Source organism: Malania oleifera, chromosome 5 (genome assembly GCF_029873635.1).
Source record: "Malania oleifera isolate guangnan ecotype guangnan chromosome 5, ASM2987363v1, whole genome shotgun sequence".
In the NCBI taxonomy this organism is placed as follows: Eukaryota; Viridiplantae; Streptophyta; class Magnoliopsida; order Santalales; family Ximeniaceae; genus Malania; species Malania oleifera.
The window spans coordinates 8,414,690-8,440,081 of NC_080421.1; the positions used below are offsets into that span (position 1 = coordinate 8,414,690).

General features: G+C 38.4%; 3 protein-coding genes across 3 annotated transcripts; 1 reads left to right on the plus strand and 2 right to left on the minus strand.

The window, feature by feature from the left end:
- The first annotated feature begins 4,841 nt into the window (after positions 1-4,841).
- On the plus strand, positions 4,842-19,606 carry LOC131156475 (SUMO-activating enzyme subunit 2). The gene is made up of 11 exons (XM_058110187.1): positions 4,842-5,155; positions 5,246-5,335; positions 6,942-7,025; positions 7,109-7,327; positions 14,681-14,782; positions 15,136-15,594; positions 15,703-15,932; positions 16,540-16,633; positions 16,737-16,919; positions 17,019-17,116; positions 17,850-19,606. The coding sequence occupies exons 1-11, from the start codon at positions 5,123-5,125 to the stop codon at positions 18,202-18,204; spliced, it is 1,947 nt and encodes a 648-aa protein (XP_057966170.1). The 5' UTR covers positions 4,842-5,122; the 3' UTR covers positions 18,205-19,606.
- Positions 19,067-19,617, minus strand: LOC131156476 (protein OXIDATIVE STRESS 3 LIKE 1-like). The gene is made up of 2 exons (XM_058110188.1): positions 19,508-19,617; positions 19,067-19,404 (listed from the first exon to the last, which is right to left on the minus strand). The coding sequence occupies exons 1-2, from the start codon at positions 19,573-19,575 to the stop codon at positions 19,194-19,196; spliced, it is 279 nt and encodes a 92-aa protein (XP_057966171.1). The 5' UTR covers positions 19,576-19,617; the 3' UTR covers positions 19,067-19,193.
- Positions 19,618-21,574: 1,957 nt separating this feature from the next.
- On the minus strand, positions 21,575-24,920 carry LOC131156478 (probable receptor-like protein kinase At4g39110). The gene has a single exon (XM_058110189.1). It carries the CDS (start codon positions 24,537-24,539, stop codon positions 21,963-21,965), a length of 2,577 nt encoding a protein of 858 aa, XP_057966172.1. The 5' UTR covers positions 24,540-24,920; the 3' UTR covers positions 21,575-21,962.
- Positions 24,921-25,392: the final 472 nt, after the last annotated feature.

Below are 25,392 nucleotides of genomic sequence, written 5' to 3' on the forward strand. Positions count from 1 at the left end.
TAAGTAATATACATGGAGTGCACCGGTTACCATGGCACCCACTCCAGGTCGTGATGATGTCAAATATTTATATACAGGGTATCAGAGTTGTGTTATGTAGCTTGACAACATTATTATAAAAAAAATGGTTAGAAATTTTGGGCCATTACATTCGTAGTCACCAAAAGATAAGTCCCCTTTTTTTCCTCTTTATATTTTTGATTTTTTTGTTCTTTAAATTTTTGATTGAAGTTGATGTGCTTATGGGATTCTGAAACCAATTATGATCTATTATGTGGTTGTCTTGACGGTTCTAGATCTCAAATTTTGGATTGGCCATATTAGGGTTAGTTGTAGGTCTCAGGTTGAAGACGAGTCAACTCGTCTTCAACCATTGAGTTGGTGTTGGGTTAACTCACACGAGTCAACCCGTGGGTGTTGTGTGAATTTAGAGCCCGAGTGAGTCTAGTACGCGTGACTAGACACGTGTGAGGGGTGAGTTGGGATCAATTTGGGCCTCGGATGACTTCAAAAATGGGCTTGGGGTCTTACAAGAAAATGGGCCTTGGTTTTTAAATCTCAACCCCGGGCCCAAAGTTTTATAAAATGAACTTTTAATACATTGACTAGGCCTGGGGGGTTTTAAAATTTGGTACCGGGATGGTTAGTTCTTTTAAAACGAGTGGGTCTGGTTATTTTTGAAATGGTTATGGGCTGGGGAGTCTTAAAAAAAAAAAAAAAAAACAGGTGGGCTTGAACTTAAAATGAAAGGTTTTGGGCCAAGGCATTTTTAAAAGAAGGTTGGGCTATGGGCTTTTAAAACTAGTGGGTTGAATTAGTTTAAAAAAAGTTATGGGTCGGGGTTAAATTTTAAAACCAGATGGGCTAGAGGTAGATTTCCAAATGGGCTTGGGGATTTGAAAGTAGTGTGAACGAACCCGAATTCGAGTTCGGGTTGGGCGTTTGGGTCAATGGATTCGAACCCGATTTGGGGTTTAGGTCAAGAGTTCAGGTCTGTTCCTTGTTGAACTTAAGCTCAGGTTCACATATGAACCTGAGACTTGAGAGGATTTAAACTTGTATTCAAACTCACACATAACATAGTTCAAACGGAAATAGGCGTTCAATTTTCCTTTTACCTCAAACTTGTTTCTCCTATGGCCTTCTCCCTCTTATGTCTGTTTGAGTGTCCTATTGGAGATCCTCCCTTCTGTGTGATTCTGAACTAGCCTCGAGGTTTTGAGTGAGCAACTCCAGCTCTCTGGAACCGAGTGAAGCTTCCTTCTTTTCTTCTTCTCTTCCTCTCTGCTTCTTTGTTGCTTCCTCCAATCCTACAAAGCTTTATAGCTCTCTGATTTCTCTCTCTATATTTTTGGAGAGCCTCTCTTCTCTAGTTCTCCCTTCTCTCAATTTCTATAGGGGGTTTTCTAATGCTTTCTTCCCTAAATCTCTCTATTCTTGCAGAGTTTCTTTTCTACAATTCTCTATTCTCTCAATTTTTGCAGGGCTTTCCTGGCTTTCTTGTTCATTTCATTAGCTACAGTGCGAGCCTCCCTATTTACAGGGAGGCTTGGGGGTCTGATTGGCGCCAATTCCTTCCTACAGCAAGGCTTTCCCTGAGCTGGTAGGGGATATTTCCTTAACAATTTTATTCTTTGCACATGAAATTTTTTGTTTTTGTTTTTGTTTTTGTTATTATTTTTGAGTTTTAGCTAACAATTCACCTTACTGTCTTTCTTTGTGCGCAGGAAGCCTGGGAGTATCCAGATGGCAGCAGGGGATTGGAGGGCTTGCATCTTTTTATTAATTTTTGTATTTTTTCTTTTGGATGTGGATGTACCCTTGTGTTGTCTGTACTGCAACATCTGTTTGTACCATTTTTATTTTCCTGTACTTGGCTTTTTATTTTCCTATATTTTCTTTTGTATTTATTTTTCAGTTTGTAACTTTTTGTATCTTATGTTGAATTTCAGTGCCCATGTAACTTGGGTGTGTGCCCACTCTCTCACCCCTCTTCTTTTAAAAAGATATGACTTCCTGCATGCTTAATTTTAACCAAAATTCCACATCTGACATGACCAAGCTTGCCAGGAAGCAACTGGTAATAAAACAGAACCTTTAAGACTAGACCAAAACCCGATTTTCAAAACTCAATTTGAAACTTAAAAGATTCCATTCAAAAATTTTAAAAGACTCAAATTAAGATTTAACTGCTTGATTCAAAATTTTTGAAGGACTCATTTTAAGATCTAGGACTCAAATTAAAATTTAAGAAACTCAATTTTAAAATAACAGCACTCAATTTTGAATTTCAACCAAAAGTTTAGAAGAATCAAATTTTAAAAATGAAAATTAAAAGTCAAAATTTTTCCTAGAATACTAGGACTCAACTTGAAATAGAAAAACTATTTTTGAAATAATTGGGACTCTAAAAATGGAAATCAAATTTCGAAAAGGACTCAATAAAAATAAATAAAAATCGGGACTCCAATCATGCTTAAAGTTAGTTTTATTATGCCACATCTTCTCAAGAAGGTCTGATAAAAATTAGGACGTCTACAATGTCAAAATGCTAAAAAAATAATTTTCATTCTTTTCCTGAACATTTTTCATGGATGAGACGTACATATTTTAAAGAAAAATCTTGGTAAATTTTGTGATTTGACTTGAAAATAATGAATTAATTTTAAGTTTTGTAACTACTGTTGGATCCCATACAACTTCCAAAATTGTGCAAAATATTAATTTTGCTATTTTTGTTCACAAGAGCTAATAAAAAATCATATTATCCCCAATACAATTAACCAAAATAAAATAATTTATTGATTTTGCCGCATAAATTAGCAGAAAAATATTCATATAGCCGACCCCACCTAGTGAGACTTAAAGTTTGATTTTGTTGTTGTAAAATAATTTATTGATTTAACCTACGATAAAATTCAGGGCTTAATTAACTAAACTCACATTCAAGTGTATAGATCAACATTTTACGTTATTGATTTTTGAGTTAAATCGCATTACCTCATATTTGGAAAGGTATTGAATTTAGAGTTGTACTAGATTTGAAGAAGGTACAGTATAAAACTGTATAAAATTTGTCTAAATTCATCAAAATTCAAATTAAAGGTCCGAAATTCATATTCTCAAACACTATCTTAGAATTTTTTTTGCACATTTTTTCTATTTTTAAGATTGCACATATACAAAAATAAAAAATAATTAAAACTTTAAAATTCCCTAGGTTGATTTGAACCCACTAAAATATACATGTTAATTTTTGTAAAATGCTCAACCACTGGATTTATGAGAAATTGCATAATACAAGTGAAATAATGACAATATTTTATGTTTGCAAGCTAGATATACAAAACTATAGTATGATTTTCCTAACGAATAAAATAGATATAAGGAAAGTTACTGAAAGTAATGGTTACCAAGCACTAGATATACATGCTTTATTCCCTATTAAATTCATACTCATATGAAGTTGTTTTGATGTCCATTTTCCAAATGACGCTAATAAAAAATAAGGATACCATAATAAAGAAAGGAAATAAGATTATCACAAAAATACAAGAATTACATAATTAAGGATTTTAACTTAGACATTTACTCTCCACGTCACTTTCCAATGATTTAATGCCCCAAATAACAGTTGTTTGTTCATTGATTGAAACAATTAAGAAAAAAAAAAGTGGTAGACAAAGCATTTAATTACTAAATACTTCCATTTATGCATTAAATTCATTATTATTTTTTTGTTTGCATTTAATACATCATTCGAACTATAAAACAAATCATTAACAACTTCCATCACATTATCTTTTGTTAAAGAGCTCATCCTCAAAACCTAAGTGTTAAGGAGAGAGAGTTAAGAGATTCTTATACTGGCTTTGGACTGCTCACATAGACAATATGGGACTCGATGGACATTAATACTCCCCTTCGAACCCATGGGGGAAATGAGACGACGAGAGCTTATGAGAAGAAATGAGGCGAGGAGAAGTCCAGTCCACAGAGAAGCTAAGAAGCCCAAGACCCAGCCCTGATACCATGTTAGAGAATTCATCTTTAAAACGTAGGTATTAAGGAGAGAGGACTAAGATGATCTTATACTGGCTTTGGAACTGCTCACAGAGATGATGTGAGACTGGATGCATATTAATACTCGCCCTCGAGCCCATGAGAGAAATGAGACGAGGAGAAGTCCAACCCATGGAGGAGCCAAGCAGCCCAAGGCCCAACTCTGATATCATGTTAAATAGCTCTTCCTCAAAACCTAGATGTTAAGGAGAAAGAGTTAAGAGAATCTTATACTGACTTTAGAACTGCTCACAGAGATGATGTGGGATTAGACGGACATTAATATTTTTAAATAAAATAAACTCTCTCATGAAATACATTTTATTTTATAATTAAGATATACATTTAAAATATCTTTTGATGAGTAAAAATATATACTTTGTTTGAGTCCCTTCTTTAATAAGTGGATTGGAGCAAGATGAAAGATGAACACAAAAAATTAAAAGTTGACTCGTTACATTAAACTCGATAGAATATTGTTTGTAAAAAATTTTGTAGTCGTGTTCAAAATTGTACATAAATTAATTTGAATTCAACTTTTTAATATTGTATTTAATTTTTTTAGATTTTGATATATAAAATGCATCATTTTTATTCACCAAATTTGAATTAATTAATCAAAAAATTTCAATTCAAGTCCACTAATAAAAGTTTGATTACTGATTAAAACAAATTATATTTAATTCAGAAAATTTTTAATACGAAACTTTTGAGTGAGATGTTTATCCATGAGAGAAAGCAAAAGAGAATAAATATTTATATTTCCCAAACAGAACCTTAGACACCTGGCCCTCTACCTCCTTAGTGAGAGAGAGAGAGAGGGAGAGAGAGGCTTTTTTTTTTTTTTTTCTTTTTTTTTCCCTCTATTTGGCGCTCTACCTCCCCTTTCCTGGAAACGCCGACCACTTAGATTCTCCATTAGCGTCGCGGGTTCGATTCCCCGCACCACCACAAACCCCTTTTTCTCATTTTCTTACGTGAAGATATGAACACGCTCACCTGCTGATTCCTGAATTATTCTTTTTTTTCGTCTCTGGTCTGGTCTCCCACTTCGCCGTCAATGGCTGCCCACCACCAGCTCTCTGCAGTGAAGGTACGTCAGTTTCTCAGTTCAATTTTGATCTGTACCGGAAGTCCTGCTCAAGTGAATCAGAGATTAAGGGTTTTGTGCGTTGATTTTTAGGGCGCAAAAGTGCTGATGGTAGGGGCGGGCGGCATAGGCTGCGAACTTCTCAAAACTCTTGCTCTCTCTGGTTTTCAAGACATTCATATTGTAAGTATTGTGTACACACCCTTCTCATTTTTGTTTTCTGGGGTTTTTTTTTAGTTATTATTTGTTTTTAAGATGCCTTGGGTTTGCATGTCTTATTTGGATATTTGTGCGTTCTGGAGTATGTGCAGTATAGTTTACACATATCTCATGAATATAGTCGCTTATTTTGGTTGAGGGGGTGGGGTTGGGGATTTGTGGTATTATAAAGTTTCCCAGGTTTTTTAATTTCTATGTCTTACGAGCATTTGTGACTTTAGGGTTTAAACAGAGTGTATAACCACTTTATTATTAATTTGGGGAAGGATTTGGGGGTTCTGTTTTATTTGGGTATTTGTGGTTTCTAGGGTTTAAGGAGTGAGCTTTAAGTAAGTTCTAGTGTGAGTTCAGAATCACCAGGCTCGTTTCAATGTTATTATTATTATTATTATTATTATTATTTTAAGTGAACTTGTGAAAAATTAATATTGTCTATTCAAGCTGCTTTGAAAAAATGCTTGTTTTAAATTCTTAAATTTATTATTTTTTTCTAGATGTATTTTTATCTAGAAATATTTTTTGCGTACAAATGAGATCTACTAGGAAAAAAAGGAGAATGGACCCCAAGTTTGGGAGATCCTGGTTTTAAGTGGCTTGTAGGTTACTTTCCTTGAGAAACTTCAATATTTTTTCCCCAAAGTTTTTACTTGGAGCTAGGATTTTGTTTGAGGAAAGGAGAGGAAATGAAAATAAGGAGGAAATCTATTTTCCATTGAATTTCCTCTCTATATTAGATACAGTAAAAATAAAATTATGTTCTAATTTGATTTGATTACACATTAAGAAAAATTAAATATTAATGATTCACATAATCAAATTATATATTTGACTTTCTTTCTCACTTAGAGGCCGTGCCTTGGTGCGATGGCAAGTGCCTCCGCCTCGGTATAGGTGGTCTCGGGTTCGAGACTTGGGAGCGGCCTCTCAAAAAATGAGGTAAGGCTTGCCGACATCCACCTCTCCCAGACCTCACTCCAAGTGGGAGCCTTGTGCACTGGGTACGGCCTTTTCTTTTTTTTTTTTTACTTTCTTTCTCACTTTATTTGATAATCAAACATGATAAAAGGAGATCTTTTCATATTTTCCTTTCCATAATATCTGTAAGTTCTGAACGGGGCCTAGAAGTGTTTACGACTGGTTGCTCGTCGTCTGTATTTCATGTCAAAGTTGTCAAAATACACCCGCCCCACAAAATATTTTGTTGGATAAGGAAAATATATTAAAAGAGAAAGATAAAAGTACAATGAGAGGAGGACAGGACATCCTCCAAAAAACAGCTGAAACAATTACAATAATGGTACCCTGCAGTCCCTCTGAAGGTTGGACTGTGTCATCCCCATAAAAGGCTCAAAATGAATGGTCCCAAAGGACAAGCTGGAAGCAATGCTTTATCCTACAATGAATGGGGAGTGGTTTTATGAGTCTTAAAATCCCTGTATTCTTCTCAAATGCAACAAGTCCACAGAACTGACATCTGAACATGCCTGATAAAAACTTGAAATGTTTTTGGTATTTTTGTATCCATGCATGGTTTATGCATCCTGCATTTTTTTATAAATTTATTTTGCAGATTGACATGGACACGATAGAAGTGAGTAACCTAAATAGACAGTTTTTATTCAGACAGTCACATGTTGGGCAGTCTAAAGCTAACGTAAGTTACTTTTTTTTTAACTTGTTGTATGCTTCTCTGCGTAGTTTTCTTTCATTCAGTTTACTTCATAACGTTTCCACCAGGTTGCCCGTGATGCTGTGTTAAAATTTAGGCCTAACGTAAGCATCACATCATACCATGCGAATGTCAAGGACCCTAAATTCAATGTCGACTTTTTCAAGGAATTTAATGTTGTTCTGAATGGACTGGACAACTTGGATGCAAGGCGACATGTGAATCGTCTTTGCCTGGCAGCTGATGTGCCTTTGGTGGAAAGTGGGACTACTGGGTTCTTAGGACAGGTGATGTTATGTTTTTATTAGGTTTTCGGGGAAAAAATAGGCAGTGTATGTTTAGTACTTGTTGATGCTTCATGAACGCACACATGCGCATGCACTTATTCATATTTATTTTGGTGGTTTACTGGTTTATAATGATTCTAATGTTATTCAACAAGGGTTTGTGGTACCTTCAATATTATTTGATCATTTGTGGTAGCCAAAATAAAAACTTAGTATGCTTGTAGATACCTCAGCATGGTGTATACATTTGGTCTAACTCTGAATTTTCAGCAGCTGTACATCAGAGGATTTGGAAAATTAATTGATGTACTACCTACATGCTTTCAGGGATTAAATGGCGTATTGGTAGAGATCCCCTTCCCCCTTTGGGGAAATTTTTATGATCTCCCCCCACCCCTGGTGCTGGGTTTGGGGGTGGGCAACTGTAATCTGATATGCCCCAATCCACCTCGAATATAAATATAATTGTAAAAATACACATTTATATATATATATATATATATTGATATATTTATATATATTTTATATAGATATCAATGGCTTTAATGTTCAAACCCCAAAAAAAAATTATACTCGAGAAAAGTGTGTAAAAATGAAAATGTGAGAACTGCAATGTAAAACATTGACTTTAATTTATATTCAGGGAGGGATGGGGGTATAGGGTCAAGATTTAGGGCAGTAGTTGGAGCCGTGTTCCTGTCGGGGATGGGGTTTTACTTTTGCTTTGAGGGAGATTCGGGGTAGTAGGTGGGGAGGAGATAATTATTCAAGGCGGTGATGATAATGGCCATCTTGCTCTAGATCTGCCTTGTTTATATCCCTATATGCATTGCAACACCTACCCTTTTAAATATTCTTCCGTTCCTTTGTTCTTGTGCCTGAAATTTAGTGACATTCTTAGGAGTGAAATAAGATTTTATCAGTACTGTTTACTGAAATTGAAACCCCTTTTAGTCAATTTCGCCCATAGTTGTTAAAGGCTTAAAGTGCACTGACACAAATTTTCTAGGAGCCTCAGTGCATGGTGTCATGACCCCACATCAGCTGTCTACTAGGTATATATTAGCCATATAAGGATGGCTTACGCTTCAACTTTGTGAGGCACCTTTTATGGGGCAAATCTGTGAAGCTTAATGAGTCAAAGTGGACAATACCTCATTGAAGTTGGGAATTAGGCCATGACCATACATTCAGTACTAGAGCCATTTTGAGGTACTACAATATGGGTGGACCCACAAAAAAATGTGAGCCACGTTTGATGAGGGCATCATATGATGGATAAACCCACACTCTGCATGTACTAGGGAGATCTTGGCCATATAATGAAGCAGGCTGTAATCCGCGCCTTTTCGGGGACAAAACCATTAGGGCCATTGGACCAAATTGGATAGCCTGAGGTATTAGAACCACCTAGGGACTGCTGCCATTGGGTGTGGGTCCTGCACATAGGTGTGGGTCACTGTGATGAGTGCATTAAAGATTAAATGGGGAACTGTTAGCTTTTTCATCAACAATTAGACGGTAAAATGCAAATGTTTTGATCGACTCAGTGGATGTAATGTAGGCATAATAAACGAAAGACAGAGCACTTACTCAAAATATTTGGGAGAATCAGAAATTAGAACAGATGGCATTAGAAGAAGAAGACAAACAGATGGCAAACAAAGAGGGAGAGAAAACTAACTTGGATAGAGTAGGCTGAGGTGAGAGTGAGAGAGAGAGAGAGGCAGCACTTTGTCACTAATGTGATTGAGAAACAAAGGCTTTTAGTTATAAAGCTTTATGTTTTCTAGTTCTTTTCTTCATGCTTTTTAGTATATAATGAAGGTTCAAATCATTACATGAACAATGCAATTGCTCACATTACAAAGAGGTACCTAGTCTAGACCTTGTGTCTGGTCTGGTTGGGGCCTAGTGTCACAGGCTAGCAGATCCATATGTACATGATCTATTTTTTTGCATTCTGCTACAGAAACAAGCATGTGAGGCAATGAAACTTTACCATGTCTAACCCATTTTTACTTTTAAAGTATTCATGACACATTACCCTTTTTCCATCTCTACACCGAAGCTTATCAACAAGAACAACTCACCAATCGAAGTGCAGACATTTAGTGTTTCCTAGAACGGACTTGTCCAAAGTTACAATCATGCAAGGCCAGATGGTTACTTCATTCCGTTCATTGCACCAAGCTTGGACCCACCCAACCTTGGCAGCTCCACTACCAAGGGTTTCCCTCGGCATCAATGCTCCTAGATTCACAACTGCACCCAATAGTGCCCCCCAGGAAGTGTTGCTAGTTTTCACAATCTAACCACCTGCACATGCCATAGGCCCATAGCATCCATGAGTCAGCACTTGCACCACAACTCCACATGTTGCTCAACTGTGCACTGGCATGGTCATGGATCCTCAATTTAACCACTAAGATCCCATTGATCTTCGGTTATGATGTTTGTCCAAGTAGCCCATGATCATGCCCACTCAGCAGAAGCACACTAAGGGTCGAGTAAATTCTTTTGCAAACATGCATGTCACTAAGCACCACAGGCTAATGCTTGCCCAGAGCATGGTGCCCACAACCACCCAATTAATGCAACGCACCAGTTTGTAGGCACAAGTTGCTCTTCACTGGTCAATGTGCCTGGCCCAACAAACTCAACACAAGGCATGACTCGATGCAATCACTCGAAGTCCACAAGTACAGTGTTTGTCTCATCGCTGCACATCATGGGATCCCTGTGATCTTGGTTAAACCCAAATCGATGCTGACTGGTTGGTACATGGGGCTACAGTGGCCCTCGATAGCCCAAGTGGTCCTAGACGACACCCCAAGGTGATAAATCAAAGGACATACATAGTTGATTTTCTAAGTCTCTCCATATGAGAGTGGCACACCTGACGCCCCCCATGACAGGGGTTTAAATTGTTCAGTTTGTTTCAATGTGGATAAATTGGAACCAAACCAAACTACTTTGGACCAGAATTTTTCCAAACCATTATTGGGACTACATTTTCAACTTCATTATTGGATGAACCTAACTTTGTATTGTTCTCAATTACAGGCCCAACAAATAGCCTGATTACAAAAATTAATTTGAGGCGTTATACGTGACTTTTAGACTTTAATCTTATAGATAATTAATTTACCAATAGAAATCATGGATCTAAATTAAAAATAATTCTGTTTTAAAGTTAAAAACAATAGAAGAGATCTCTATTGTGTTGCTTAATTTGGTTGAATTTAATTTGCTTAGTTTATTCGCCTACTGCAAACAAAAATGAACACTTGAAATTCCAACTTTCAATTTCTACGTCCCAAGATTTCAAGATTGCGAAGTTGTAAATAACAACATTCCATTTTGTGACAATGTAATATTGAAAAAAAAATTTAGCTGGAAACAATTGACTAAAGTTTTGAGTTCCAAATTCAGGGTTTACATAATATTATCACAACTTAAAGTCACAAAACATCCAACTTTAGATCTCAACATAGCTATGGTTTGTTTTTGGTTGAGCCTCTTGTAATTCTTGATTTTTTTAAAATCATGATGTGGTTTCTTTGTTTGTCTTGGCTGGCATCCCCTTGATGCCCTTTAATGAAAATTTCTTTGCTGATAAAAAAATGAAATAGCTCAGTTATGATTTTGCCTTTCATTTGTTTTAGTTAATATATGTAACATATTATCCAAGTATGAATATAAAATGCATTTAAGTAGTTATGCATTGAAAACATAAACCTAAGTCAAGGGTTCAGGTCTCAAAAAAATCAAAGTAAGTTTTAAAATTTCAATGTGGCTCCTTCAAATCTGTTTGATTTGTATAGTTTGGATCTGTTAGGTTCAGTTCAATTTGTCCTCTAAGACAGTTAAGTTCAGTTTGGTTTAAAGTTAGGCTTGCTTCCATTTATCAACAAAACTAAGGCCAAAACCGAACCACATGATTTTCAACATTTTTGAATTGAAACCTACCCAAATACTAAAAGAACCAAAGAAACCTAAGTTTGCCTATTTTCCTTGTCACATCTCTACTTCATGATGCTGTCCATGTCACTCCATGGGCTCTTAATCCCACGCTTATGTGGATACCTAGAATGCGCCCCTCAGCTCTCTGTGGGTTGATCAATCAGGGCCAACCATGTCCCCAAAGGGCGATGGGTAGCTCACCATGTTCTTTCTCATAAAGGGAATTTATGCAGTTCTCAGTCTAACAAGAGGAAAGTTTAATTTTCACCAAAATGCCACTAACCATCCTGGTATCCATGGTTTAGGCATCCACAACTCACACATGCCACATCTGCGAGAATGCCAATGCCTCTCCAAGGCTCTGATCAATGCTTTGAATACCTCTTCCAAGGCTCATTTCATACACCTCCAACATGAATCACAGGCGGAGAAACATAAGCCTACGATGCCTAGGCTTGTGCCTGAAAGAAGGCGACTGCCTCAGCCTAGGCAAAGCCCAATTGTTGTGCCTCAATGTGTTTAGATACTATATGGCACCTAGGTGTTCCTTTAACAACTAGAATAAGGACCAATAGAAAATTTATTTGCTTTATAAATGGGAATGTAAAAGTAAAATGTGTCAACAATCATTAATGAGTGCAAGCATTGGAACTGATAGACTCTAGGTCTATAACAAGTATGTGCTATTCATGCTTTTTTAAATATGGACAAAAAATGTGTGCTAATTTGAACCTATAGTATTGTTATAGAAGCACGCCCATGCCATGCTGTTATTACTATTTGCTAGTGAATTTATTGATTCTAAAGTCTAAACTGAGTGCTATCGGGGACTGATACATAATGTCAATAAACATAGAGGGCATAGGGTAATTGAATTCTTGCTTTATTTCTTAAAATTTTTAGGTTTTTTTATCAGATGGGCTGTGGAAGAGCAAATTTTGTATCTCTTGCTACCCTGTGTACTGTGCAGTGTTTGTGCACGAAGAGAAAGGGGTTCTTTTAAGTCTTTCATAAGAGCTTGAGTGCTCCAATCTTTTGTCCTGGCAATGGAAGGGAACGCATATTTATCTCTGTTAAGAGTGCTTGAGGCTGGTATGCAGGAGATGCTTCACTCTTTTGTTACGTTTTGGTTCTCATTTTTAGCTGAGTTTTGGGTGCACTTCAACAGACAATATTTGGTGTGGAGACATCCCCCCCCCCCCCCCCCCCTCTCTTCCCTGCTCGCCCCTGCGGGCAGCTTCTATTGAAGGGAATTTTATCCTCCCATTTGATTTATTGAAGGATGCCTTATCCTCCACTATTTTCTCCTCTCTTAATACATCTTATTTTACCTAAAGAAGAAAAGATTGGGAGATTTTTGTCCATGTTGTGTAGAAAGAGGATGAAAGTTTCATTCTACTTATTGGTACTCTCTCTCTAATGTAAGGATATAGAGATTCAAAATTATATTCTACTTATTGCTGGAAATGGGAAGGAGTATCTTTCATGCATAGATCTCATGAAATCCGGGGTTTGCTTGAATTTAAATGAAAATTTGCAGAGTTCTGTCAATCATGATGGGGAGGGTGTAAAGTGGGTTTTCTTATTTAGAGTTGGTTAGGTTTCATTTTGGCTTTGTTTTCTTCATTTTTTTCCTTCTTTAGTGCTATCATCTCTCTCCCTCTCTCTCTCTCTCTCTCTCTCTAGTAATTATTGTTTCTTTTGTGGAGGTGGAGTATTGGGTTTGTTTCTCTTTCTTTGCGCACCTTCCTCTTCTGTAGGTGCCTTTTGTCCCTTCTTTCTTCCTTTCCCCAATACATTTCCCACAACTTGTAGGCTAAAGCTTGGTTTTAATGGAACTAATTTTTTGATTTGTGAGTGTGTTGTGTTGAGGGTGCGCCCGTATTCTTTGGAGGCTTTTTTGATGGTTGGTTTTGGAAGGTGTAAAAATGTCAGGAATCTGTGATCGTGGTCTATTTTTTCTGTTATTTGGGTTATTTTAATGGAGAGAAATGCCCGAATTTTTTGAGACCACGGGCCTTCTGTGGATTTGATTTGGGATCAGATTGTGAGTTTAGCATAAGTGTCCAATGCAACATGTTTTGGCGATACAGTTATGGTGATATTTGACGTGATTGGCCCACTCTTTTGACCTAGTCTTAGAATTTCTTCTTGTATTGGCCTGTTTCTGTTTCTTTATATTTCTTTTTGAGGATCTTTCTTAATAAATTTTTTTTTTTCTATCTGATCAAAATAAATTTCTTTTATATCAAAAAATTAAAAAAATGGATTTTGGGGGCTGTGGATGGAGCGTAATGCGCGTATTTTTCTAGGGAAGAAGTTGTCTCTTTTGCTAGTTTGGGAGATACATTATTTGGCTTCACTTTGGTGTGTGGGGCAGGGAAATTTAAAGGGGGGGGGGGTGAGCTTTTCTGATATTCAGCGTGATTGGTGTTATGTGTTGGATTGTTAGTTTGTGTTTGTTTTTCTCTCTTGCTTTGTGGTTTTCAGGTTGTTTCTTTGTGTTTTTTCCGTGGATTTTCCAGACTATGTTAAGGAAATGTCTTCTTCTCCTAGCTGTAGATTCTTATTCTCTTAATGAAATTCTTCTTTTACTATAAAAAAAATTGAGGTGAAAAAATGGGAGTGTTGGGAGGTGAAAGAATGGGAATTTACCTGTAGTAAATTGGTGGACATATCTGGTCCTCTGAACAATGGACTCTTGACTTTCTTACAAGGTCAATGTTACATGTTGTATTCCTTCTATCATGTTCTATATGTTGTGTTTCTTTCCTTAATTATACATGTTAACACATTCCTTTTTTTTCCCCCCTCCCATTTGGTTTGTTGGTACACATGTTTCTTGATTTCTAAGCTATATTTTTAAAATTAAAAAGTTTAAGCTTACTTTGCTGTCCTTGCTGCGCGAGGTGAGCAGTTTCATTCATTCTTCACTGATTTATGTAGTATTTGAATTTGTAATTTTTTTACTTATTTTTTTTTAAAAATTTTTGTAATTCATGTGCATTTTGTTGTAAGATTATTACAAAACTCCAATTCAACATAGACGCTGCTTCCTGAAAAAGAGTTCGAAAAATTATGCTTACTATATGATCTTGGCTATCACATTCAAACAGTGCTCTTCATTCATGGTTTGTGTAATATTACCAGCTTGTTCATTTTGTACTTGTTATAGAATTCCAAGAAGTGATTATTTTGTTGTATACTTGTATGACTTCTGCATTTCTTTCAAGATTATTGTTCGAGTTCAATTATGTTGCTTTGGATGCTTTTACCCATTTCCTTGAACAGCTGTGATATGCATGTGACTACCTATGCCCATTCATTTGAATGATTTTATGTGATACCTCTTTTTTTGGTTCTGTTTTAAAATTTTTTTGGATGCAGGTCACTGTACATGTGAAGGGTAAAACAGAATGCTATGAGTGCCAACCAAAACCCACTCCAAAAACATATCCTGTGTGTACTATTACCAGTACTCCTTCGAAGGTAGATACATTATTTTTGTCTTTTGAAAAGAAATTCTTTATAATGAGCTTTATAATTTTTTTTAGTAGTTCTGTTTCCCTCTTTTGAAATGAAAGCTTTACTCATTTTGAGTTCTTGTTCTTGTTTATTGGATTACTGGTTTTGCTGGTTCATAGATTCCCTTAAAAGTTTAAATAGATTTCAAAGTCTTTCTTTTACAGAAAATACTAGTTTAGGAAACCGAGTTCACTGATTCCACTAGGAATTTGATGTGTCATGAGATGTGTGTGTTCCTTTGTCTTTATCATTTTTCAGAAGGTTGTCCACTCCATGGCTCTTTTAAGCTATGATATGGTGGTTTTAAAATTTTGCAGTTTGTTCACTGCATTGTATGGGCAAAGGATTTACTTTTTACAAAGTTGTTCGGAGACAAGAATCAAGAAAATGATTTAAATGTGCGTTCAAGTGATGGTGCCAGCTCATCAGAAAATGCTGAAGATGTATTTGAACATAAAAAAGAGGAAGATATTGAGCAATATGGGAGGAGAATATATGATCATGTATTTGGTTACAACATTGAAATGGCTTTATCAAATGAGGAGACATGGAAAAACCGTAAAAAGCCAAGGCCTATATATTGCAGAGATGTTTTCCCTGATGAAGGGACGCGGCAGAATGGAAATTTGGATAAGAATTGTGCAAGTGATGATCCATTGTCAGTGTCTGCCATGTCATCCCTAGGCTTGAAGAATCCACAGGATATATGGAGCCTTATGGAGAACTCAAGAATCTTCCTTGAGGCTCTGAAACTATTTTTTGTAAAAAGACAGAAGGTTTGTGGTGGTCCCTTGCTTTTCTACAACTCCTAGCCTTTATGTATCTTACCAGCCTATATTTCCTCAATTTCAATTAACAATGAAAATTTCTCATTTTCTTGGCAGGAAATTGGGAATTTGTGTTTTGATAAAGATGATCAGCTTGCTGTAGAATTTGTTACTGCTGCTGCAAATATCCGAGCCACTTCTTTTGGGATTCCTTTGCATAGTCTTTTTGAAGCTAAAGGTATTGCTGGTAATATTGTGCATGCTGTTGCAACTACAAATGCTATTATTGCTGGACTGATCGTGATTGAGGCAATTAAGGTGCTGCAAAATGATATAAACCGCTACAGGTGTGGCTGAAGTTCTTTTTATCCAAGTGACTTTTGGTAGTTTTTGAATGTGTCTTCATTCTTCTTATTCTTAAAAGAAAGGTATTTCTGAAGCTGTTCTTCACTTTTTCCAATAAATAAGGTTTATAATTACTCTCTGTTGTAGCCTGCTGCTGCATGATTTAATTGATTTTCAAGAAATTTTAATTATGTGTGCGCGCATTCACGCTTGAGCCCCTCATTGCATGTGGTTGTTTGATGTGTTAAACCAGAAAAGTAGTTCTTAGTGGAGTCATCATTTTAGAGAATGTGATTTTATTAGGTTGCTGACATCATGTAGTTGGGAATGGGATTGACCAAGTTGAATTATTTTACATTTTTCTGTTACACACTCCTGCCACATATAAACTGTTTAAGATCTAGATGTATATTTCCAGATTTACAATTACTTTGCATCTTGAGGGGGTGGAGAGGTGTCAATAATTCTATGATTAGCTAATTTTGATAGATGGTCTCTTCATTGAAGAGCAAAGTTGCATTCAAATTTTTATTCTGTTCCCCTCTTCTTCTTCTCTTTTTTCCCTCCTTCCTGTTGTGCTCTTATCTGATCTGTATATTTTTTGTGTAGGATGACATACTGCCTTGAACATCCATCGAGAAAGATGCTACTTATGCCAGTGGAACCATTTGAACCAAACAAATCCTGTTATGTTTGTTCTGAGGCATGTTTAATTTTCTCCCAAGTTGCTTGTTTATCTTAATAGTTTTATTTTTCTTTATAAATTGTAACTGGTTTCTCATGACATGCAATATGATTGAAAACAGTCACCTCTAACGCTAGAGGTTAACACTTTCCAAACGAAGTTGCGAGACTTTGTTGAAAAAATTGTGAAAGCCAAGCTTGGTATGAATTTCCCATTGATTATGCATGGTTCAACCCTTCTTTATGAAGTTGGCGAAGATCTTGAGGAAGATATGGTAGCCAATTATGCAGCAAACCTTGACAAGGTGTATTTCTTTATATGTTGCACCGCAGTTTTAATTTGCCTGGGCCTTGTCACTTGTCCCTAAAGAAGACTGAGTGTTCTGTCATGTTTGTTTTTTCAGTTGCTATCTGAGCTGCCATCACCAGTTACTAGTGGGACAAGGCTCACAGTTGAGGATCTTCAGCAGGAACTGTGCTGCAATATTAATATCAAGCATAGGTCTGTCTTTACTTTTCCTGGGTTATGTTTAACAGGACTTCCAAACATGATATATAATTGAACACCTTGGAAGTAGCTTCAATGGGCAGCTTCCCCACCTCCTTCCCTTTATCTCTCAAAAAGAAAAAAAGTCCTCCAGGTTTGCCATAAGATTAGCGCATGCATTTTTTATTCTTATAAAAAAAGGTCCATATACAACTTATGGTCTTAATTTGCACTCGTTGGAGTTGCACAGTTATTTATTTTGTGATGGCTTTGAATACGTGGTATGTTTCAACCTTGACTACAACCTTCCCAACCTTTTTAACCTGTGTGTGGGCGACCTTGACTACAATTTTCCCAACCTTTTAACCCATGTGTGGGTGACTTGGACCATGCATATGAAACCTTTTGTTAGATAAAAATTCTTTAGTGATCTATGTTTCCAGCAGTTCTCTTCATAATTGCTCAGCTTCATATTTGTGGGTTAGCCCTTTTTTTATTGTCTGGATTAATGCTTGTCATTATTTTCTGCTTTCTGATTTATCAGTGCCTTTTGTGTATCTGTATGTTATGTGAAAGAATTTATTGTTTTCAAAATTGCATTCGAAAATCGCATATATAAATTCTCCAATACTGATGTTGGTACTTCAAAATTGTGCACTGGTTGTGTCGTCATATTTTGGGGTTCTGAAGTATTTCAGGCAGATTTCATGAGCTACTTTTTTATCATATGCTCATATCAATTTCGCAGGGAAGAATTTGATGAGGAGAAGGAACCTGATGGAATGGTTCTCTCCGGATGGACTCAAGCTCCACGTGTAGAGAAAGATAAAAAACCAGCTGTTGACAATGGTGGGAGCACCTCAAATGCATCACCTTCAGTGCTGGTGGATGCTGAGCAGGATGATGAGGTACAGATTCTTGGCACTCCCCCTGGGAAGAAAAGAAAGCTGTCTGAGATTTCTGAGGCCAGCACTTCAGGTCCTCCAAGTGCTGCTGATGAATCCAGGAGTTGCAAAGACCTAGAAGAGCCTGATGATGATGGCAATGTTATAGTCATGCTTGATGGGGGTTCAGAAGTAAGCAAGAAGAAAAGATTGCAATAGTTTTTCCACAGGCTTTAGCGTGTAGCAGGTTCTTCATACATCCTAATTTTGTACAATTAGGTAGAGATGGTTATTCTTTTTAGCGCTTGTGTAACTCCTTTCAAGTGTTATTGTTGGGTCTCAGTCTGTAGTATTCTTTTTTGAAGTAGAAAAAGTAACGGGCCTCCCATTTTTCCATGGTTCAAACTGTAGAAACAGTGTGTACACATACTAACTAAACTAAACTGTCATGTGTGACTCAACATTCTTAGCACCTGCAGCTTCTTTGTAAACTGACAGAAATTTGGTTATCAAATGAATGACCATAATGTTGCTGGCTTCTCTCATTATCCGTATGAAGCATTTGCTTGGATGTGGTGAAGATACTATAGATCATTTCCGCGTAGAGACAAGACATTTGCCTCCATTTTACTGAATGCAAGGTCAAATGTCTTCATTGCGCTGTATGTTTTCCTGCAAGGCAGGGCAGCAAAAGGCCAGGGTTGGGAGCTATTCTGTTCAGGCTAATGAACTAATTGTCTTAGGTATGGGAAATTTTGATAACTATGGTTGTTTTTGAGCACCATTCAATAATGCAGGTGAAAGAGGATGTTTTGATTTTGAGATGAGGTGTTTCACCCATGCCTCAAGCTGTTGCAGGTGTATAGCCATTGAAATGAGATTAATAAATTACGAATCTCTTATATTTTATGATATCTATGTTATGTCTCATATTGAATGATTCTTTAGCTCTGAGTCTCTCAATCCTGTTGGCAGCCATTCTTCTATGATTGGAATTATCAGTTCATGATTTTTATTTTGTTTTACTTTATTTTTTATTTTTCTTCTCGCATCGGATTGCAGAACAGCAACATCAGCGACATGAAATGAAAACTCGCAATTATCCATTGCACCAGTTTATGGAGGTTGATCTTATGTACACTGGAAGAAATTGAAAACAAATGACAAAGGGGTGATGACAGGTGCACTCATATTCATTGCTCAGTGTCCTAGGCGCCGACACAAGGTGTAGCACATTGGGTTGTACTCGACACTCTTCGACAGGGATATGGAGGAATCTGCATTTCCTGCATGTCCAAAACTTTCTTCCTCTTCTTGGCTTCTGGGTTTTCTCTTTTCTTGAGATCTTCAAGGCACTGAGCATCTGTTATGCACGTGAATGATCTCGCTTTACCTGAGTAATATCTTGACAATCCTCTCCTGCCAGAAAAGAAACAATTACATTGTTAACGATCATGAATCAAAATTCTCCCCCACTCTGCATATGGATAACTTTGCAATCAATGAAAAATAGTATGCCTACTTTTGGGGAAGATTGGTTCTCAGAGCACCCATGTCAAATGCCTTCGTACTTTCTGTTTCTTTCTCCATATTGAATTGGCACAGAGAGAGAGAGGGAGAGGTGAGGAAGAATCCATTGAGAGTGAGGATTTATATAAGGTTATATATGGGAAACAGTTGGGGAGGGCCAGAAGGGTGTGATTGGAGGAAGATGGATGGATAAGAGCCCACACGTCAGGGATAGGAAGTGGAGAGACATTTGGGTGAGACAGGATGTGGGGCTGCCCATCAAAAGTTGCGTCCACGGTTTCAGCTTAAGGCTGTGGTTTGGCTTGTGGGGGATTTGGATGGATCGAGATTGAGACATGTTCAAATCCTTATCTACACTTGCTCTTCTTCGTTCATCACCCCATCTCCTTTTTTTAAGGCATCTCACCACCATTTCTCATTTTCTGGGGACCCTATTCTCCTCTCCGATCTTTATGCCCTCACTCATTCTTTTGCGGTGGAGAGCCTGCACATCCCAAACCATCCATTTGGCTTCCACATGCCCCAAAATTACGGGCAATATTTGGACCAGTGGTTGACTTCGAGATCTTAGGTTCAAATCTATACAAGGGGGAGGAAGGGTTATTAAAATTTATTTATTTATTTGCCTATTTAGTAGCTTGAGTTCCAATAGATTTCCTAATGAACTAAGGAAAACTAAAATCCGCAACAGTGAGAATGTTGCTTTTTAACTTAAAAAAAAAATCCCAACAGCAGTACTATTGTTTTTTTTGAGATATACAGCTTGTTAATTTGGAAACTAAAAGTATTAGCTTCTGCACTTCATCCTTTTAAACCTTCCGACGCTGGCAGATAAGGCTAAGAAGCCAATTGTCCCGTGTTGACCATTTGATGAACAAGCTCTCTTTTTAAGTTGGGGCTGATGATGTTAAGTCTCAACCCCCCTCCCCTCGTTTTATATGCCGCTGTCCTTTTGGCATTGCTAGAAACCAATATTTGTGACCATGAGAAGCACAAAAGGGCGCTGATTTTATTTTATTTTATTGATAGCAGAAGAAGAAGTTCATTGATACATTAAGAGTGTATACAGCATGGAAAATAAGGCTTCTCCTTGACAAAATCTGGGACAGATCTGGCTTTGCAGGGATCAGAAGATTGCTGAACCCCACATGAACCAACTTCAATGGTTCAAATCAGGGATGGTTAACTTGGGTTGGAATTAGTTTTGATATTTGTGTCAAACACCAATCACCTTTTGCTGTTGAGCTAACCAAATATTGATAATGCATTAAAAATTTTACCCAGTTATTTTGCAAGTCCTTTCATCACTTTTGTACCCTAAAGGAACAAATATTTCAATATTGCAGTCGTCCTGTCCTAAAAAATTTTACCCAGTTATTGGGAATTGTGCAGCAAAGGTTAGATTTGATGATGGATGAATATGGTTTTCTTATCAACTTTCATGCTTGCACTAAAGTAATCAACTTCAATAGCCGCTTCCACTAAATTACATATTCCAGAATCTATTTTTCTCGAACACCAAACAGGGAACCCAAGTGCAATTCACCTCATCTCACTCTGGTATTCAAAAATCTAAGTAATTATCTCCTGGCAGTATCCATCAATTCAAGCTTGTATTGATGATGACTATGTAGGAAAGCATGTTACTTGGATATCGAAAAGATGTCCGCATTTACTAATCTTCTTGTTTAGCAACAGGGACTAATCCTGAATCCTCATTTGATGCTTGGATACATGACATAGTGCCACTAGAAAGAAGCTAAAAGAGGGTCATTGAGAAGATGAAAGAAGTATACAGAGTTCAAATTTACATTTTTCACTCATAAAAACATCTGGATCTCCTTAATATAGTTTTCAATGATTCTGATTCTCTGAATTTCTATTTACACATGAATCTAGAACGCATACCTCTCACCTGACATTGCTCGATTGCAAGTCTGCCACAATGCTTCCTAGAGCTACATTGCTCAAGGATGTGGTCAGTATGGCTTTGCATTATATTATATAATGTATATGATTGATCCATCACTGGAGAAAATGAAGGCAAGTACTCATTTAGGGGGGAATCACAGGCCATTCTTTCTTTAAATTGTGCAGAAATTAGCTTTGTTAGCTGTATATACAATCACCTAGAAACATAATTACAACATAGATGATCTCATCATATAAATATAAAATATTGCATAAGTTTTACAGTTATGGATGTTGCATCCATCCATACTGGTACATGAACCATACTAAATGAGCCACACACAGTTCTGCTGAGACAAATAGAATTAAATACCCACGCAAGAGAGAGAGAGAGAGAAATAAGAGTCTAGGAAGAACAAATTCAATCCATGGACCTTTGAGCTGCATCCAGTCATGAAGAAACGGCTAGCAATTGCTGCTTAATTTACCCTTTTGTTGATTTAGAAGAATAGCTATAATTATCTGAACTTGAGAGTTTATCTACCATTGAGGCTTGCAAATTGGGCGAACATGTCTGTTCCTGAGTGCTCCCCGATTGCCTGAACTTCCGCTGGATTCTTGTTCTCTTCCGGCGGGGAAACAGGGCGATTATCAGGAATAGAAGCAGCAGGAGCAATGGCAGAAGCAGGGGACATATTTTCATCCTCAGTCTTTCCCTGTGAGGAAACCTCCTGCAGCTGCAAAGCATACTCCAAGTTCCACAGCACATCTCCCATAGAAGGCCTATCAACCCCGTACTCAGCCAAGCACTTCCCGGCAGCCTCAGCAAACTTCTTCATCGATTCAGGGTTGATAGAACCTGTGAGATGGGTGTCGATGATCTTGTCTAGCAGGCCTTTCCTCTTCCACTGCATTGCCCACTCTGCCAGATTCACTTGCTCTCTTGGGAGGGCAGGGTTTATAGCAGGCCTTGCGCACAGAACCTCAAGCAGCACCACCCCGAAGGAGTAGACATCAGACTTGTCTGTCAACTGCTGCCTCCTGAAGTACTCAGGGTCTAGGTACCCAAAACTTCCCTTAACTGCCGTGCTCACATGAGTCTGTTCCATAGTAGGCCCTGTTTTGGACAGCCCAAAATCTGCAACCTTGGCGACGAAGTTGTCATCAAGCAGAATGTTGGTGGTCTTAACGTCACGGTGGATGATGCCTTGTGCTGCACCGGTGTGCAAGTAATGGAGCCCGCGAGCAGCACCAATGCATATCTCCAGCCTCTTCTTCCAGGACAAGGGAGGCAAGTTCTTCCCGCCATAGAGGTGATCCCTCAGAGGTCCATAAGACATGTACTCATAAACCAGGATCATCTCTGAATTCTCATCACAGTACCCGATCAGCGACACTAAGTGCTTGTGCCGGAGCTTTGATAGCATCTGGATTTCGGTCTGGAACTCTGTTATGCCCTGTTCGGATTGTGGGTTCCCTCGCTTGACAGCAACTTTAGTCCCATCATCAATCTCGCCAAGGTAGACATTCCCAAACCCTCCAACCCCAATTATTGCATTTGAATCAAAGTTTTTGGTGGCTTCCTGCAGTTCCGAGAAGGAGAAGTATCGGCCGAGGCCGTTGGTGGAGTTGAAGGTGCTCTTCGACATCGAATTCTTGCTTGTCATAAAGCTTGTGTCCCCGGCATGCAGGGGAAGAAGCCAGGAAGAGAAGCTGTTCCTCCTCTGCCAGTCTGCGGGCCTTCTTTTCCACTTCCACACCATTGCGCCGAGACCTACGAAGGCTCCAAACATCATTGCGAACCCGACTGCAGCCACTGTTTTGGGGTTGGAGGTTTGCGCAGCCCTGCCATCCACCCCAAACTCTCCATCCAAACTCCCAACAGAGTTGTTCATTTTCAGGACTTCTAGACCATTGAGAATGGCATTTACTGCTCCGGTGTTCTGGTTCATCGGACCGATCTGAACGGTGAGCTGATCTGACATCATCGACGCATTCACCACGATATCCTTGTAGTAAGGGACTGCCAACGCCGAGGTCACGGTGGATAAGTCCAGCCCAGAAATGGCCATTTTTCCATTGATGTAGACGTTGAAATAGAGGTCATTGAGAGATTTGCTGACAATGTCGCAGAAATGCAGCCTGATCAAGTACCCATATGCGGGCTCAATATCAAAATCCCAAGTCACATTAAAATTAGGGTTTGTGGTGCGAGCATCAGCCATTTCAACAGCAGATGCGTACACCCATTGGGGGGCGATCAACGGGGACTCGCCCTCGGCGTAAGTGATGACACTGGGAGAGACGGAGACGCTCTTGGCGAGAACTTGGGCCTTGAGGTAAGGCTGGTCAGGTATCCATGTTCGTCCGAGGGTGTCGTTTTGGGGCGTGATCAGGGGTCCTCCCATGTTAGTCCTGTAAATGGTCTGGTATGCGGATTGGGACAGGCCCGGGAAGTCCCCCACAGGGAAGAGGGCGGAGCCGACGTCGCTGATCAAACTATCTGGAGCTGAGACGACCTCAATGGCATTGATGAAAGCGTGAGAGTTCTTCATCGGGGTAAACTTGAGGGTGAAATTCTTCTTCGTGACATTAACAAGGTACTCCTTGATCACCACCTGGGTGCTGTTATTGACATTGAAGTTGTGGAGGAGAACTAGGCTTTCGGTGGCGACGGAGAAGGTGGCGTGCTGGAGGTCAAACGTATCGCTCTTCATGGGGAAGAAGTGGAGGCGGATCCAATGCCAGCCCGGCTGAGACATCTGGAAGGCGTAAGTCGCTTCCTGGACGAAGATCCTCGCGGTCTGGAGAAGGGGCGAAGGCGCTTCGGAGGGGCGGACCGATATGGGAATGTCATCCTGGGCGGTGAGGAAAGGGGCAGCCTGCCGGTCTGTTTTGAAAATCCTACCGTCCGGGAGGGCGACAGAGGAGGTGGCGCCGCAGTCAATGAGGAAGTTGTCCGCAGGGGTGAAGGGGACGGAGGCGGCGCCCGTCATGAGGAAGAGGCAGAAAAGAACCAGGAGGATCGCCATTGATGACGACAACGGCGACTGCGGAAACAGCATAGAGAGTTTGGTTTCGGGTGGTCCTCTCGGTTTCTTTTCCATCTCCATTCCTCCTGGGTGAGGAGGATGAAATAGAAAGGAGTAACAAAACTTTGGAAGAGAAGGGGTTCTTCTCTAAAACATTGGGTTTTGATGGATCTGTTAGTTTTGGTAAGAAGGATTGGAGGGGAAGAGAGGGACAGCAGGGGAGATCCTTGCCTACCTAACAATGCCGCCATATTTGCGGGGGAAAAGATTTTTCCTCTCTTTGTTTTTCTCTCAGAGAAGCTGGTTTGTTTTCATGTTGCCTTAATTTAGCAACCCTCTATTTCTGCAAAACGGATATGAACAGCTTAAGGACATTGAAATGGTCAAAAACCATTCTTTTCTCTCCTCTCTTCCTCATCTCACTCCTCCATTCTTGCTTTTGCTGTGCCTATATAAAACCCCAGGACACCCTGCGCCTCTTCTTTAGGATGGATATATAGCTTTCCTGCTCACAGGATGCTCCTAGAAAATGAGGGAAAATTTTTAAGCCAAAAAGGGATATTGTTCTCAAGTTCAAGGAAGTAAAAAAAAAAAAAAAAAACTAGCCACTATAAAGAAAGGAATTTTTAGCAGCTAGGATGGCCGATGATTTCCTTACAGCAGATTGTCCAACATGTAAAAAAATGTGGTTTTTAGTAAAACTTTTTGTCTAAAATGTAATATAAAGTTGTATTGAAATCTTAAAACTATGCTCCCAAACATAGTATTAATGAATTTCTAAAATTTAGGGGACATAAATTTGAGTTTTTGATTTGAATTTATTTGACATTAAATAAAATTTAGGAATACATTTTATTCATTCAAATCCAAATATAAGGCGAGAAATCCAAATACCCAAAAGGAAAGTTAAATTGTTTATTGTAGATAGATTAAT